Raw genomic sequence first — 17,538 nt, forward strand, 5'->3', positions numbered from 1 at the left:
TATTTTTATTATTTTCTTTATTAGTTATGTAGATATTCACTGTATAAACAGCACATGTTGGTATTATTGTTACCCTCAGCCCTGTCCCCTCCTCCTCCAAAGTAACCCTCCTCATTGGGGATGCCAGTCATCCCCATGGGGATTATGGGTCCTGCATTGTGGGGTTAGCCATTAGTCATAGGGAAGAGGCAATACCTGTGCAAAATGTCCCAGCGTGTGGCTCTAACATTATTTCCAGCAAATTTCCCTGAGCCATGTTGGGTCTATTTTAGGTGGTGATGAGGTCTTGGGAGCCTTTGTGTCTCTGGATATCTGGTTTAGTAGGAGTTGACTGTTCTCCGTGTGCATCTACTTCATGCTTGTACTGATATCAAGTTCACCAAGAAAGCAGCACTCTTGCTCATTTCCCCAATTCCTCTATGGTTTCAGCTGGTGCCCTGGTAAGGCATGAAGGGCTGATTCTCTTCTTAGGTTCTGTGCCCATTTGAAAAAGAGAAGCAGATTCTCCAACAGAGAGTGAAGTCAGCACCCCATAAATGGGATAACCATTATTAGTTCAGAGAGAATTTAATAGGTGTAAGCCCTCTTACAACCCAAGATTGGTGGAAGCTTGGTATTAGAGAGTGAACTTGTTATTTGGATATGGTTCTGACTTGTTTCCCAGTTCAAGCTATGGGTTCTGTTCCACTGGGAAGGTCTGTTAGCCAATCGGATGGAGACCTTTTAAAAATAAAACAACATTTCTAAAAAAAAAGACCAGCACATCAAGAAAGTAGCAGTCTTGGTGTTCTGGTCCTTTTTGTAAATTTAATTTTATTTTTAAAGGGTCTCCATCCGATTGGCTAACAGCAAATAGCTCAGGGAAATTTGCAGAAAGTCTGTTAGAGCCACAGGTTGGGACATTACGTACAGAGACATTGACTCTTCCCCATAACTGATGGCCACTCCCACAATGAAAGATTCACAATCCCCAACAAAGAAGGTTCCTTCAGAGGGGGGAGGGAAGGGAGGAGGCTAAGGATGATACCAACATGGCTGTTTACACACTGAATATATACATAAGTAATAAAGAAAAAAAAATGGACCAGCAAAGAGATCTGAAGTTTCTGTGGGGTATGGAGCATTTAAGAGTGGATCCCAAGGAAATGATTCAGATGACAAGAGGTGCCCTGCAACGTATTTAAGAGCTGTGTTGACATTTGTTGGTTAGAAGTAAGTTGTTGAGAATAACTAGAGATCACTGTGCACAGTCCAGAGCAAACTAGGCTCCTTACACTACACACAGAAAGTGTTTTGAAGCAAAACAGCATACTAACCACTAGTTCCAGGAATGGAAAGGAAGAACTTGAGAAAGGATGGGAGTTAATGGGATGAGACATGTGCTTAGAGCTTAAGGCCTCCTGTTATATATCATGTACCTTATAGAAATGGCCTCACTAAATCCTTACTAAAGCCGGTGTTGTGAGAGCTCTTGTATTACCCCGATCTTTACATCCATACATACATCCATACATGCATCCATACATACATCCATACATGTACATGTTGTCTTCCCCTCAAGTCCTTTAATCCTTGGTGATCTTATTTTTCTTAATATTTTTATTTATTTGCACATGTGTTCTATGCTTGAGTGCATGAGGGGTACATACCATGAATTCTTGCCACTTAAAATACATGCTAGATGCATTCATCACTTCTTGCACCTGGTTTTACATAAGTTGAAGGAGAATTGCACCCAAACTTTGTAAGCAAGTGCCCTTTGCTGCTGAGTCATCTCCCCAGTACTCTGGCATTTATGTGTACCACTGTTATAGCAATGTTTTGGTTTCTGTCTTCAATGGCTGCCTTCTTTCCGGAAAGTGTCCAGTTGGACTCTGTTTCCACTCTGTGTGACCATCTCAAACCTTCTGAATGGCTGGTCTGTTGAAATGGCATTCTCAGAGAATTATTTTTCTGTCTTCTAAGCAGTTCTTGAAACATTTGTTTCCCTCAGGTGCTGTTTTCTGGGTTTTTAAAAATTTGTCTTGCATTCATACTCTTAATAATTTTGGACAATCATACTCTTAATAATTTTGGACAAACTATTCCTCAATGCTGAATTGTATAGTGCAACCCATACACATTGTATAATGATCTAATTTTAAACAGTGTAGACTATAGTAACAAGAATACTCTAGGCAAATACTGTTTGGTTTGACTTCTGGTTTTCTATTGATTAGATTATAAACTCTGTAAAATTAGGTAACAGAAGATTGTTGAGTTACTAATCCTAACACTTGTCAAAACCCATAGGGTAGAGAACAAAGGGACACCAAAAGTACACTATAGTTTTGGAGATAAGGAAATATAATATAAGCTAAACAACGAACCACTGTTGTGTGGGGTGTGGCCTGGGTAGTAAGAAGTATGTAACAGGGGACAAAATAGATAGTGGAAATATTGGAATTATCTGTATAATTTTCTTGGGAACTTAGAAACTGATCAAGTTCACTCTGAAGAAGTGAATTGGACCAGAAACAAACCACAAGGAGACGTTATGAGCTGGAGTGCTTTGCACCACCTCCCCTGAGAGACGCATTAGTTAGAAGTGGTGTTCCCATTAGTCAGCATCTTGTCTATTTCCAAGAGAGGATTTTCTTGGCACCTATATGATGGGTGGACTCCATCATTCCTGTCCAGTTGAATTCCGAATCTGCTAAGCAGTGGATGCAGTGTGGTTGGTTAAGCTTTTGAGTTTCTGTTTTTGTTTTCTTTCCTTTTTTATTTTCTCTATCCCTCCCTTTGTTCATAGGGATGCACACAGGACTTCTCTCCCCTGCTGCCACTTTCTCTGTCCTCCTCCAGTCTTTTTCTCATCTCTCTTCCCCTTTGTAAACTGTCTGGTACTTGGAGGAGAGGGCAAATTTCTGAGACTCTTGGGCTGTGCTTCCAACCCTCTGTGGTTGATCCCACATCACACTGAGTGGAGTGTTCCCTACTGAGTGCTAGTCCTCAGGAATGGACTCTGGACTCTCTCTACCTCTTTGCTACCTTCTAACCATCACTGCATTTCATTGCTACTTACACGAGGAATTTTCTGAAGTCCTTCACATTCTCAAGGAGCTTCTCTCTGGCTGTCTTCAGTTTTGTGCTCTGGAGATTCTAGCAGTTGGTATTTGGGTGTGGTCTACCATCTTCTGTCTCTGGGTAGCTGGAATTTTTAAAAATCCATTTATGAAGGTACATAGAATAAAAAGGAGGGTTGACATAATCCTTGATATCATTTCACATTTTTTTCTCCCACAGATGGGAACTGTTTAGCTAATGTTCCTGATGCTGTGGCAGGTTCTTCTCTGCTCCCTGCAGCCTTCTATTTACTAAAGAGCTTTGAATTTAGTGTGGTGATGTGATATGTACCATAAGTATATCTTCAATTGTGAGGAGTCATTGATCACACTTCCGGAAAAATTTAAGGGAAATAAACCACATGAAAAAACACTGTTGAGCTGAGCATGGTGGTGCATGCCTTTAACCCCAGCACTCAGGAGGCACAGGTAGGAGGATCACTACGAGTTACAGGCCAGCCTGAGCACACATAGCGAATTCCAAGACAGCCTGGACTACAGCAAGACCCTACCTCAAACCAAACCAAACCAAACCAAACCAAACCAAGCCAACAAACAGAAAAAAAAAAAAGGTAAATATTGCTGTATAAAAATTTTGGATGAGTTACCACTACCATTTTGAAAATAGGTAGAAAACAGAATGGCATTTCCAAAGAGCCATGTGTGTGGATTGAAATTTTAAGTAGAATAAAATGTTATACATAATTAATTTCTTAACTTCTACCTAAAACATTAATTAAGGATTATTTTTAATTATGCAAAGTATGTTGAAGTTAATTAAAGGTAATCTATGCTTTAATCCTGTGAGATAATATGGAATATTATTATAAAATATTGATATAATATCCTTCTAATTAATTACTAGTAAGCAAACCAGCATATAAATTCCACAAGATAATTGCTTTAATATAAAGAATAGTAATGAGTTCTTAATATTTCCATCTCTCTACACATATGTAATATCCTATTAAAATAGAAAAAAAAATCTAATATTTGGATTAAGTTTAGTAATTTTTGAGTCTGGAAACTATTATGGTAAAGTTATTGAAGATCCACACTCAAAAAATTCTGGAAGATTCTTATCAAGTACCTATGATCTCTAAGTGCTATTGTATTTGTTTTAGTTCATCATTAGTTGTAGAATTGATTTAAGGTATGGACTACCAATACTAAAGTACAATGATGGAGGTAGGCAAAAATATGCATGTAATGAATGGTAAAGTCACTGGGACAGAGGAGATGAATTGTTAGTGCGGTTGGCTACCAGGTTAATTTTCACAATGCTTGTTGAGAACTGTACCCTTATTGGAAAATATTTTTAAAATTAGGATAAAAATACAGGGTTTTTTGTTATATATTTATAGAATATTTTCAACAGAATTTAGTTTTTTGATATTTTCACTATTAAAATTACTTAATAATATAGGCAAGCAGCTAGGTAAAATAATCAATCTCGGAAACTAAATATTTATGGCTTAACAGTATGTGTTTTGCATCCTATCAGATCTGTTTTGCATAATCCATATCTCATTTCTCTGTCTCTGACTCAAATGTCATTTATATATGTATATATATTTATATGTACGTACATATATATACATATACATATATACATACACACACAAACACATATACATATATCAACTGTGCTGTGTGTTCCATGAGCTATGACTGGAGAACATCTGACCAAAATAATGTCATCTGTACTAGCTGTGTATAGAATTCTGTTTCCTGTCTCTAAACAATGCATTATAATAACTATTTGCATGATATATATAATATATATATATATATATATATATATATTATATATATATTATTAGGTATCGGAAGTAACTTACAAATAATTTAAAGTATAGGGAGGTTTACATAGACTATATGAAAACACTCTGCCATTTTATGTGAAGAAATTCTGGTATCCTTATAGAGACCTTGCATTAATTCCTAGTGGTTATCAAGGTGTGTGTGTGTGTGTGTGTGCGCGCGCGCGTGTGTGTGTGTACTGTTATGTGGATATATTCTGAGATATATGTATATATATCTGTACACACATATAAGTATTATGTTATTATTTAGCTTGCTATTTAACAAAAGACAAATAGAAATATTTTCCCTTTGCTTCCTATTCATTCTTTTTTTTTTAATTTCGAGGTAATGTCTCACTCTAACTCAGGCTGACCTAGAATTCACTATGTGGTCTCAAGGTGACCTTGAACTCATAGTGATCCTACTCCCTCTGCCTCCCGAGTGCTGGGATTCAAGGCGTGCGCCCCCCCTGCCACCTTCTCTTATTCACTCTTAATTCCAATCTACTTACATTTGAGAGAATGAGGCGAAGACGTATATGACCTTTATGTTTTATAGTGTTACCACCTAGCCAAGTGGCATCATTTGTGTTTTTATTTATATAGGTAAATGATTATTAGTAAGATCTTATGCTGACAATGGAACCAGCAAGAACTATGCCTTGTCCATGTAAGGTATCTAGATCGATACAAGAGTCTGTTTTATCCAGGAAATTGAGCCTTTATTAAGTGACTGAGCTAGTGTGATCTAGGTTGATGCTGGAATAGAAAATGTGTGTTTGCTGATCATCTTTTCTTCCTTTAAAATAGCAATGCATACACATGCACACATTTATATTTCTTAAATAACTAAAGTAACAACATGCAGACATTCATTTGTGTGCGGTTTAAAATTTTTTTTTCTAGGACTATAGAGTTAACATTTTCCTGAGACAGAAATGGAATGACCCGCGGCTGAAGCTCCCTAGTGACTTCAGAGGCTCTGACGCACTGACAGTGGACCCCACGATGTACAAGTGCTTGTGGAAGCCGGATTTATTTTTCGCAAATGAAAAAAGTGCCAATTTCCATGATGTAACCCAGGAAAATATCCTTCTGTTTATTTTCCGGGATGGAGATGTCCTTGTGAGCATGAGGTATGCTTTTGTATGTAACTCTCTTGTGCCTTTATTTCCTTTTTGTATATCAGTGGTCCCTGGAGATGTATTACAAATGAATGATTAAGATTCCTTTTTGTTCTGGTTTTAGGTTATCTATTACTCTTTCATGCCCTTTGGACTTGACTTTATTTCCCATGGATACACAACGGTGCAAGATGCAGCTTGAGAGCTGTAGGTATCAGATGAGGCCATAAATCATTATGGGGGTTTAATGTTTATATCTAGATAATGTGTTACACTGTAGCATATGACTGTGAGAAAAAATTAGTACTTTTGATCATAGCCATTAAAGTAGTTTCAGAAAAAGCGCAGTTATGATTTTACTTCATTGAGTTGAATTGACGTAGATCCTGTTTTGTTCTAGTCTATCTGTCTGTCTGCTTGTAATTCAGTTAATATTGGTCTGGGCACCTCCTGCTCCAGAGGCTGCCTTTATGTATAATGAGAAAAGGTGAAGAAAAAAAGTTGCTCTAAGTTGAACAACTTTTCTGCTGTTAAAAGCATATTCCTATATTAAAAAGTTTGGAGAACTTTGAACATCACTATGTAAACTCAACTAATCATTTTCTGTGATAGTTAGGAAAAATATGTTTATTTTTTGAAAAGTTAGATTTTTTTTCAGGTTCTTATTTTGTTTATAAAAGATTCACTACAGGCTAGAGAGATAGCTCTGTGGGTAAAATGCTTGGCACATATGAATATAAGACTTGAATTTGGGGCTGGAGAGATGGCATAACGGTTAAGCGCTTGCCTGTGAAGCCTAAGGACCCCGGTTCAAGGCTCGGTTCCCCAGGTCCCACGTTAGCCAGATGCACAAGGGGGCGCACACGTCTGGAGTTCGTTTGCAGAGGCTGGAAGCCCTGGCACGCCCATTCTCTCTCTCACTCTCTATCTGCCTCTTTCTCTCTCTGTCACTCTCAACTAATCAAATAAATAAATAAAAATCTTAAAAAAAAAAAAAGACTTGAATTTGGAGCCTTGGCACCCGAATAAAAGCTGGGCCTTGTGCAATGTGCCTGTAATCCCAGCATTGGGGATGTGGAGACAAGATGGTCCGTAGGACTGGCTGGCTGCTGTATCTAGCCAATGAGAGCTCTAGGTACAACAAAAGACCCTGTCTCAGGAAAAAAAAAAAAAAAAAAAAAGGTTGAAAGTGAGTGAAAGGAATATTTACCATAAACTGTTAGCCTCTGTATGTTGACATGTATATTTGCGCAAGATACCGGCTTCAGGATGCTGCAATGATGCCTACTTGAGGAGTCAATGGCCTTACTAGTGTTTGTCATGAAGCAATTATTTGTTCCAAAGAATTACGTTCCCTTTAAAACCTCAGGTGCCCATTGCATGACTGTAAATGTACTCACATGAAGAGCTAGCATCACTACCTAGTTTTGTCTGATGGGTGTTAGTAATGCCGACATAAAGAAGTGAATGACCATACAAGATAGGATATGATCTATTAGTACCCTACTGATTATTTGAGCTTACTCCTTCTTTGTGATGGTTATTTGTAACTCATGCTAATGTATTTTTAAATATTTCATTTATTTATTTGCAAGCAGAATGCTACAGACACAGACAGGGAGAGAGAGGGAAGGAGAATCTGCATCAGGGCCTCCAGCCACTGCAAAGGGACTCCCGATGTGTGCACCACCCCATGCATCTGGCTTATGTGGGTCCTGGGGAATTGAGCCCTGGTTGTCATACTTTTCCGGCAAGTGCTCTAACTGCTAAGCAGCCCTCTTGCTAACATTTTTATCTGTGGGTCTAGATTTTGCCTCTGCACATTTTAGAATCACAATCTCAAAAAATAGTGCCATGCTTTCTTACCCTTTGCATATTTCATATAGATTATTAAAATAATATAAAACATTAGTAATTATATTTTAGTTTAATGCATTATTTTTTACAGTTGGTTACACGACTGATGATTTGAGATTCATCTGGCAGTCAGGCGATCCTGTTCAGTTGGAAAAAATTGCTTTGCCTCAGTTCGATATTAAAAAGGAAGATATTGAGTATGGAAACTGCACCAAATATTATAAAGGGACTGGTAAGTTTTAAAATTAAACAAAATTAAAAACCGATTTCCAAGATTCATGTTACTGTTAACGTAAACCAAGGGATGAATAGAAGAAGACTGGTTAAAAGTAAGTTCAGCATATTTCTTCTTCATAGCCCTCCATTAAGTCTTTCACAGATTACATTCACTCAAGATTCTAAATCTGTTAATTGTGAAATAGATATATTTTTCTCTGTGTAATTCTGGTGTAATGCAAACTCTCCTAGATAGTGATTTTTTTGAGATGCTGTCAAAAATTTCTACTTCTGGCAAGATTCAATTCGAGGCTAAACACTATGAATATGAACAATGGAGTCTGCATTCATTGATCTGTTAGTACTTGGGCCGCTTTTCCTAGGTCATAGTTGGCCCATTTTATTAACTTTAAAGAGTAATACTGTGCATTGTGGGAAGCCATGAGAGTGTGAGATGACTGGACCACAGTATGTAATTAATCCCTGGACAGTCTTAGTGACCTAGGTCACGAGTCATCCAAATATGAAAGTAAAATAAATTAAGCTCAGTTATTAAGTTACTTCAATCTTTTGCTAAAAATACACTAGTATTGTATCCTGCATTGTAGACTAGTAGTCAACCCTGGTTGTTTTATGCCATAGAGAGTTTTTTAACAGTATTTATAGCATTGTTTATTCGATTTTGTTTTGTTTTGTCCAAGGTAGGGTCTTGCTCTATCCCAGACTGACCTGGAATTCACTATTCAGTCTCAAGGTGGCCTTGAACTCACAGCAATCCACCTACCTCTGCTTCTGCTGGGATTAAAGGAGTGTGCCACCACACACAGCTGATATTATTTAAATGAGCAGTATAAGTTTAAATTATGTTTATTACATCACTAGTAACAATAACTTCAACTTGAAAGTCCTAATACAATGCTAATTCTGTTTCAGGAAGCAAATCCTCACCGAAGATAAATAGATAGAACTACATAAAAGTTTAGTTTATTTTTAATGTCAACATCCATATAATAATCAAATGGTATAGAGTGTAATTGTGTAGAATTAAGAGAGACCAAAGAGGGAGAGATGGCTCAGCTGGTACAGTGCTTGCCTTACAAGCATGAGAACCTGAGTTCCACACCCAGTACCCATATAAATGGTGGGTACAGTGGCACACCCTGTAATCCTAGCACTGGAGAAACTGAGACCGGAAGATCCGTGGGGCTTGCTGGCCGGCCAGGTTAGTCTAATTGATGAGCTTCAAGCCCGTGGGAACCTGCACATGCTCACATACATAGGCACTTGTGCCTATGCATGCACGCACCACACACTTCCACACACAAAGGAAAAGGGATTAGACGTGACATAAAATGCGACTATCATGACATCATATTCAAAATATTTAAAATGTGCCTCCTGATGTTAACATGAGGTAAATAATTCCGTATTTATATGATACAATGCAGACAACACTAGGGCTGCTTGGGGCGACGTTTGTTTACATGGTTGTAATTGATGTAAACACATTGCTAAATTATATAGCATTTGTATGTAAAGCTTATAATACATTATTAGGAAAGGTAAACAACAAACACATTGATAAACAATGATTCAGGTTTTAATAGTAAGAACCCAAAGGTCTTAAAGTTTTGTTCATCTTGTCACTCAGCAAATGAGTCACAGATGCATAAGACTGAATGATATGGATGTGATTTTATGATAATTAAGACCTAGCTATGTCCTATAGCACATAAGATAACCAAAGCAGAGGCTGACTGAATGACTTACTGAGTATCCCCAGGTCCCTGTCAGCCATGTCACTAAATATCATCTCGCCCCATGTGAAGTAGTTCATACTTAGAACACAACAGCTTTTAGGAATTTTTCACAACTTATCCAGTAATGAAAGACATACCCTTCAAAGCCAAGAAATATCTTTGTGATAGTACTACAGCGATACATAGTGAATAGATAGATTTTTGAATGCTTGCTATGTGAGCTGTTATTTTATTTGTATTTGTTTTGTTTAGTTTTTGCTCAGGCTTGAGTGGGGATTGCTTTATCTGCTGAGGTATCTCTCCAGCCCTGACTTTTTTCTCAAGTTTTAAAATTAAATTAAAACTTTATTAAAATTATATAATCCCCTCCCATGCACCTGCTGTAGACCCCTCTCCCACGTCTCTACATTAAATCCATGGAACCCCTCTTCTTTCCAATATCTCCTCTCCTTTACTAATGTCTTTTTGCCCACTTCCATCACCCAGGATAACCTGATGGAGGGCCCTATAGTATGCAGGTCCTGTGAAGGTCATGACAGCCACTGCGAGGCCATTTATACAGTGATCGCTTTGCTTCTGCCAATCAGTGCTCCTCAACACTCCTCCCCACCCCTTGGGTCTGATATGCTTTCGGCCACTCGCTTTCCTCTGCAGCCCTGAGCCATTGGAAAGTGGGACAGGGATGTGTCTTTGTGAGGTATTGTTTTAAAGGGCATGGCAGGATTTACAAGATTGCCAAACATCCCTCTGAGTTCTTGTTTTAGTCCATACTGGACACTTTGGGCTGACTAAGTAAAGATGCCTGCCTTTGCGGAGCAATACACCATGGGTTGGTGTCATTCTGCTACCTGTGGAGCCCTGTTGTCATACGAAATTCATTGCCAATATCCTGCCAGGTCACATACTTTACATTTCAAGATGAATACCCACCAAAACGCTTTTAGAAATTAGAAAATGGTTGCCTTAAAATTTTAGCATGAGTTAGGGCTGAAAACAAAACTAACAATTTTATTAAAATTTTGTGTTAAAGCACAAAATTATTTAATATTGCACTTTTGACACCTAAATTTAATTAGACATTTGATCGCTAGTAACAATAAGCAGATTCCTCCACTTTGTAGAGCCATGTTCCAATATACTAAATGATTAAGAACTCATCATTTTAGTCCTTAGAAGGAAATAAGAGGATGTGCTGTGACATAAAGAATTTGGAGGGCTGCAGAGATGGCTTAGCACTTAAGGTGCTTGCCTAAAAAGCCAAAGGACCTAGGTTCGATTCCCCAAGACCCACATATGCCAGATGTACACAGTGGCTGGAGGCCCTGGCATGCCCATTCTCTCTATACATATCTGCCTCCCTATAAATAAATAAATAATTTAAAAAAAAAGAATTTGGAGATTACTCTAAAAATGGGTATTAAGTTTTTCTGAGGTATTTTTTGATTTATCATAAATAATCCCTTGAATCTTTTTCAATACAGAAGACAGTAAAAATATGATTAGCATAATTTGGGATGGTAGTTACTGTTATTTCATACTTTATCAACCTTTATATAAATCAAAATATGGCTGTATGTGGAATATATTAATGTTCGAATAATATTTAGAAGCCTTTTTTATAACAGTAAATAATGCAAAATATATAGAATGTTAAACAAGGTTTTATAGTATGAAGATATATACTAGTGGCAGGCATTTGATTTGTACAAAAAATATGACTTGGGATTAACTTTAATAAAATTATGATTTTCTGTGATTAAAGAGAAAGAACAAAGATGGAGAATATGGGAATGAAAATATACAAGAATGCTTAAATTAAGTGCCTGAGTGAATGATGAAATAAAACTTCACAGGAAATAGAAAGTAAATTGAATTTTCCCAATGAGCATTTATATCAATTAGCTGCCCACCTGCCTCTCATAAATCTAAGAGTAGCAGAGAAAGATCAAAAAGATCAAGCCATGTTTCTCATAAAACTTTACGGAGCACATCACTGCAATATCCCATGCATACTTACTGCCTACTGCAGCAATGACTTGTGATTCTCCCTCAGTGGAGGCCTTTGTTAAGGCCTTTGGTAGAAATTTGCTTCAAAACAAAGGACTTATATTATTTCGAATTTGGACATAGCAAGGTGGAATGTAAAATTTTATTTTAAAATTTGCTACTTTACAATAAATTGTTATATTTTTGTCACGTATGAAGCTATGTGAAATGTATATAATTTTCAAATTATGTACCTTTAACCACTGAGCTATCTCCCCAGACCCTCCAAATATATGTATAATTTGTTCAGAAGCACACATATGTTGTTATCTATTTCATACTCAGTAGGAAAACATAAAATTTACTTTAAAAAAGTCATAATCTTACTGAGCAAGGAACTTTTTTGGACCACTGTTTTGGGAAGTACTATGAACTTTTTCAATTGTATTCATTGTACTTATTAAATATTATAGTTTTGAAATGTTGCACATTTGTTAGTTAGAAATAGGTAATTTTGTTTTCTGGGCATGATGTTAATATAAGTCTTAGGGAAAAAAGAAGGGAGAGACATTTTTATTTCTTCTATCCTATAAAACATGAATAAGTTATTGCTGTGTTACATTAATGATGTTAAAATTAAAAGAAAACTGCATTTTTTTTTTCTTTTTGCTATAATATGCAAACATGAGGGATAATTAACAATTGCCTCTATTCCTACCAAATAATTGTTTTTTAATTCATTGATTCTATCACCTTTTGAACCTCCATTAGGCAACACTGATTATAATTGTATATTCTTACAAAATAACCTTTCTTATACTCAAAGTTTATTGAGACCCTATTGTGTACAGATACTGCTTAGGTGTTACAATAAGTATGGTGATGATTTTAGTAGCTTTGATGCCAGTCAGCAAGGCTACACGAACACCGCTCTTTCACACCTTTTCACTTGCCTATTGTCCATTCATTCATCTCAACATTGTACATTAATTATACAGCATTTCAACTGAAAACAATTAGGAAACTTTCTGTTAGTATCAATGCATAACATTACGGTGTATATGTGTGTTTGCGGGGGGAATCTGTTTTGTACACATGGATGTATGCTTGTGTGTGCAAATACAAATGTCCCGTGTGCACTCATGTGGAGGCCAGATAAATAAGCCAGGTGACCTCCTCTAAAGCTTATTTCCCCAAGACAAGTTACCTTGCTGATCCTACAACACCTACTTTAGTTAAACTGGCTGACCAGTAAGCCCAAGAGATCTGCTTGAGTGCACTCACTCAGCATTGGGCTTAAAGGCATCAGAGCCCTACCTGGCTTTACCTGTGTGCTGGGGATCAAACTCATGGCTTCATGCTGGCATAGCAAGCACACTTGCCCACTGAGCATCACCCTAACTCCAGTCTTACTTTTATCAAATGGCAAATGGCATTCTTATAAAGTATTTTACCTGAGTGTGGTTGGTCATGCCTCTAATCCTATCACTTCTGGAAGGCTAACAGATGACTACTGGATTGAGTACAGTCTTGGCTACACTGAGAGACCTTGTCTTTAAAAAGTCATGCATTTTAGGCCTGGAGAGATAACTTGGCAGTTAAGGTGATTGCCTGTGAAGCCTAAGGACCCAGGTTCGATTCCCCAGTACCCATGTAAGCCAGACGCACAAGGTGGTGCATGTATGTAGAGTTTGTTGCAGTGGCCAGAGGCCCTGGAGCACCCATTATTTTTTTTTCTCTCTCTCTCCCTATCTATCTGCTTCTTTCTCTCAAATAAATAAAATAAGATAAATTAAGTCATGAATTTTTAACATCAAATATTAGAATCAAAATGGCAACAAAAAGGACCAAACATGTGAAAAATATTCACCAACATATGGAAACTTCTGTGGAGAGCAATGCTATCACAGTATCCCTGCCATTGGCTAGCAGAGACTGCCTATGCTCATGAGTAATTTGGAAACTGTTTGATGTTGTGGCAGTTCTCAGGTAATGTTCTGAATCTATTTCTGCATTTGTCCCAGAATGTGGAAATGAAGTCCTTTAACTAACAGGGTGGGTTTGAGGGCCTTGGAGCACCGAGTGGGGTTGGAAGGAAAAGCAGGCAATGGCACTCTATAAACTCTTGTTTAGATAACTGAAAATACCTCCCTGGGCCCATGCTAGTGCTTTCCTGAAAGCATTTTTAAGGTTGAACTACATCTCTGCTCTCTTGTCAACTGCCATCCTTTCTCTCTAGGATGGGGTACTTGAGGTTAAAACTCTACCGAGCAAAATGGTGGAGAACATTTCCTTTCAGACAGCTTTGAAGAAGGGTGCTGGCCCCAGCACTCCTGTATGACAGTGTCTCACACAGACCTGAGACTAGAAACTGACGTGGGTGGCCCGTGACGTCTCTTTCTCAGGGTTGTAATGGAGTTAGTTGCACCAGGGCAAGGGAGGTGGGTTCCTGGATCACATCCATTCAGGGGACAGACCCTTTGTGGTATTGCCTGGGATGGAAGCGTCCTCCTCCTCCTCCTCCCGGTTTATGAGTGACTTGCAGTTCCGCATGGCTGTGGCCATCATCCCTGTGGCATGTCTGCTTCTCCTAGGCTACTACACCTGTGTGGAAGTCATCTTCACCCTGCGGAGACAGGTCGGGTTTTACATGATGGGCGTCTACGCACCAACCCTGCTGATCGTGGTCCTCTCCTGGCTTTCCTTCTGGATCAATCCTGATGCCAGTGCCGCCAGGGTGCCCCTGGGTGAGTGGTCCTGCTTCCTGTCCATCAAGACTATAGTGCTAATAAATACTAATAATGTAAGGCTATAAAACCTAAAACCTCTGTCTCTCCCATAAGACATAAATAGAGAATTCCACACTTGATGTGAACTAGGTCATCAAAGCCAAGTGGGTATATTAAAAAAATACTGTATGAAAAAATACAACCAGGCCATGTGTTTGGGAAGGATATGAAATGGAAATGAATTCTTTTTTATACCTAGATGTCATACCGTGCATACACACGTATTCCAAAATCCAAACAACTCTAAGATCTGAAACATTTCTTGTCATATGCATTTCATATAAATGATACTCCACCAGTTTTTTGTGTAGCAAATGTAATCCAACTGCTTTGAAAGATGGTTTTGGAAGGGAAGGCAATGTTATATGGATTCATCCAGTATTTGACTCTAGTCTAGTTTTTCTTGGTGTTAAAATATTTGATAACTGAACTGGTTTTCTTGGCCTTTCTAAAAGTATTACAGGGAGCTAGGGAGATGGATTAACTGTTAAGGTGCTTGCTTGCAAAGCCTAAGGACCCAGGTTTGATTCCCCAGTACTCTTGCAAGCCAGAGGCACAAGATGTGGCTCATGTGTCTGGAGTTTGTTTGCAATGGCTGGTGCACCCATTCTCTCTCTCTCTTTCTCTCTCTTTCTCTCTCTTTCTCTCCCTCTCTCAAATAAAACGAATAATTTTTTTTAAAGTATTACAACTCTTCCTGGAGTGAACTAGGAAACCTCTGATAGGTTTAAGCATGATTGGACTCCAGTTTTAACCAATGCTGACTCTAACCATTTCCTGCTTTGTTGAGACAGACCCGCAGAACAAAGAGGAAGCACAGCATGCATCTGGGAGGCCAATGCGGCAATGGCAGTGAGGGCTAGAGGCTGGGAGGGCAGGCACTGGTGTCCACCGCATGGCAGACCACAGACGGGAGAAGTGAAAGGTGTACGTACCATTGCTTGATGTAGGATTTAAGAAAGGACAGTTTGCCTATTCTCTCTCTCTTTCTAAATCAAATGAAAGTTAAATTTAAAGGGGCTGGAGAGATGACTTCGCAGTTAAGGCATTTGCCTGTGAAGCCTAAGAACCCTGGTTTGATTCCCCAGTACCCATGTCAGCCACATGCATAGGGAAGCACATGATCTAGGGTTTATTTGCAGTGGCTGGAGGTCAAAAGTAAGGTAAATTTGAAGTGGACAGCCTGGGAATTTCCTTTAGGCATGTTATAATGGTCTGAGATATCTGTTAACTAGAGGTGTTTAGTAAGCACTTTAATATTCTGGTCTTGGCCTTCTTGGAGGGTGCAGAACTGGGGTAAAAATTTTAAAATTGTCAGAGAATAGGCTGCCTTTGAAGTCAGTCATAAAAATGAATTAAATCACAGCAAAGGTGGATGGAGAAGTCATATTCTGGGAGGTACAGGGAAGGTGAGAACCAATATGCTGTAGGTTCCTGGAAGCCACTTGGAGAAGGTATTTCCAGGCAAAGGAGTGATAAACCACTTGTCCACGATGGATTGAATTTACATAGGACTGTGAATGGACCCACAAGCTGCGGATGTCCTATTGTTTCTATGGTGTGAAGATAAGAGAAAAGCCAGGACTGGGCAAGAGTTGCTTCTCAGAGAACTAGATTTGAGGCATTCCATATACACATCTCTCTGCAATTGTTAGCTGGAAAGTGAAAAGAGGAGGGAAATAGAGTGGTAATGGAAGTTAGTACTTTATATTAATGTTTAATTTTAGATAAGCATAATATTTACACATGATTATGAGGTACAATACAATGCTTTATTCATGTAAAATTTAAGAAAGAATGATTGAATATTCATTTTTGATGGAAAAAAATCTTGCTGAGGGAAATGAATGATAGGAAAGTGCAGAAGTGATGAAATGAGAACATACAAAGGAAGGAGGGGAGATTGCTCCATGTTTAAAGGCACTTGCATGCAAAGCCTGCTGGTCTGGATTCAGTTCCCTAGTACCCACGTGAGACCAATCATACAAAGTGATGCATGCATCGGGAGCTTGTCTGCAGGGGCAAGAGTTTCTGGTGTCTCCACTCTCTCTCCCAGGAGCCAAGATCAGCAATGTTCTATAAAACACAACAGTAATAATTTGGAAAGTTGTGATCCATATGTTTTCTATTGTACTATGGAACCTGGCTGTGGCAGTGCCTCTCCAGTCATAGATAATATGTAACTATCTGAATATAGTGTGTTACAATACAACTTTATTTACAAAAAAAAAAAAAAAAATGTGGTGCGCTCCAGTTGGCTATCAGGGAAGGAGTGGTCAACTGTGATTCCATGGGATCTTGCCAGAAGGCAGAAGACGTGTGAAATAGAGGTTCATAGAGTAAGTATGGCAATGGGCTCAAAACTGCTTTTTCTTTTCCCGTAAAGCAGGAACCAAGGTCTCGTGTGTGTGGGATGGGAGTAGAATGTTGTGAGTGAAGAGAAAGAGAATTTGGTGAAGGTACAACTAGAAGGTTGGTAGGATGCTCGCCTACCATGCACAGGGGACTGAGTTCAAAAGTAGAGAATTGAGGGCTGGAGAGATGGCTTAGCAGTTAAGGCGCTTGCCTGCAAAGCCTGAGGACCCATGTTCTACTCTCCAGATCCCACCTTAACTAGATTCACAAGGGTGAAGGAAACACAAAGTTGCACATGCCCACTAAATGGCACATACATGTAGAATTCTATTGCAGTGGCTAGCGCCCTGGCCCGCCAATTCTCCCCCCGCCAAAAAAAAACAGTAGTGAATGAATGAATGAAAGGCATAATGATTTACAAATTTACAAATTTAGGATGGGAAAAGAGTTGAGGATACATTCAAGTGAGATCTGTAAGCATGCCGCCATATTTAGCAATAGTCAAAGGAAAACTAGAGGCTGGAGATATATTTATTTTTTTT

At 38.5% G+C, this 17,538-nt stretch overlaps 1 protein-coding gene across 1 annotated transcript in view; it reads left to right on the forward strand.

The window, feature by feature from the left end:
- The window catches only part of Glrb (glycine receptor beta), a 72,188-nt gene that overhangs the window by 43,998 nt on the left and 10,652 nt on the right, over positions 1 to 17,538 (forward strand). The window contains exons 5-8 of the mRNA XM_004655888.2: positions 5,816 to 6,045; positions 6,158 to 6,240; positions 7,982 to 8,122; positions 14,447 to 14,599. Coding sequence (XP_004655945.1) covers positions 5,816 to 6,045; positions 6,158 to 6,240; positions 7,982 to 8,122; positions 14,447 to 14,599 — 607 coding nt within the window. The remainder of the gene's footprint in view (positions 1 to 5,815; positions 6,046 to 6,157; positions 6,241 to 7,981; positions 8,123 to 14,446; positions 14,600 to 17,538) is intronic.

This window comes from Jaculus jaculus, chromosome 12 (assembly GCF_020740685.1).
Source record: "Jaculus jaculus isolate mJacJac1 chromosome 12, mJacJac1.mat.Y.cur, whole genome shotgun sequence".
Taxonomy (NCBI): Eukaryota; Metazoa; Chordata; class Mammalia; order Rodentia; family Dipodidae; genus Jaculus; species Jaculus jaculus.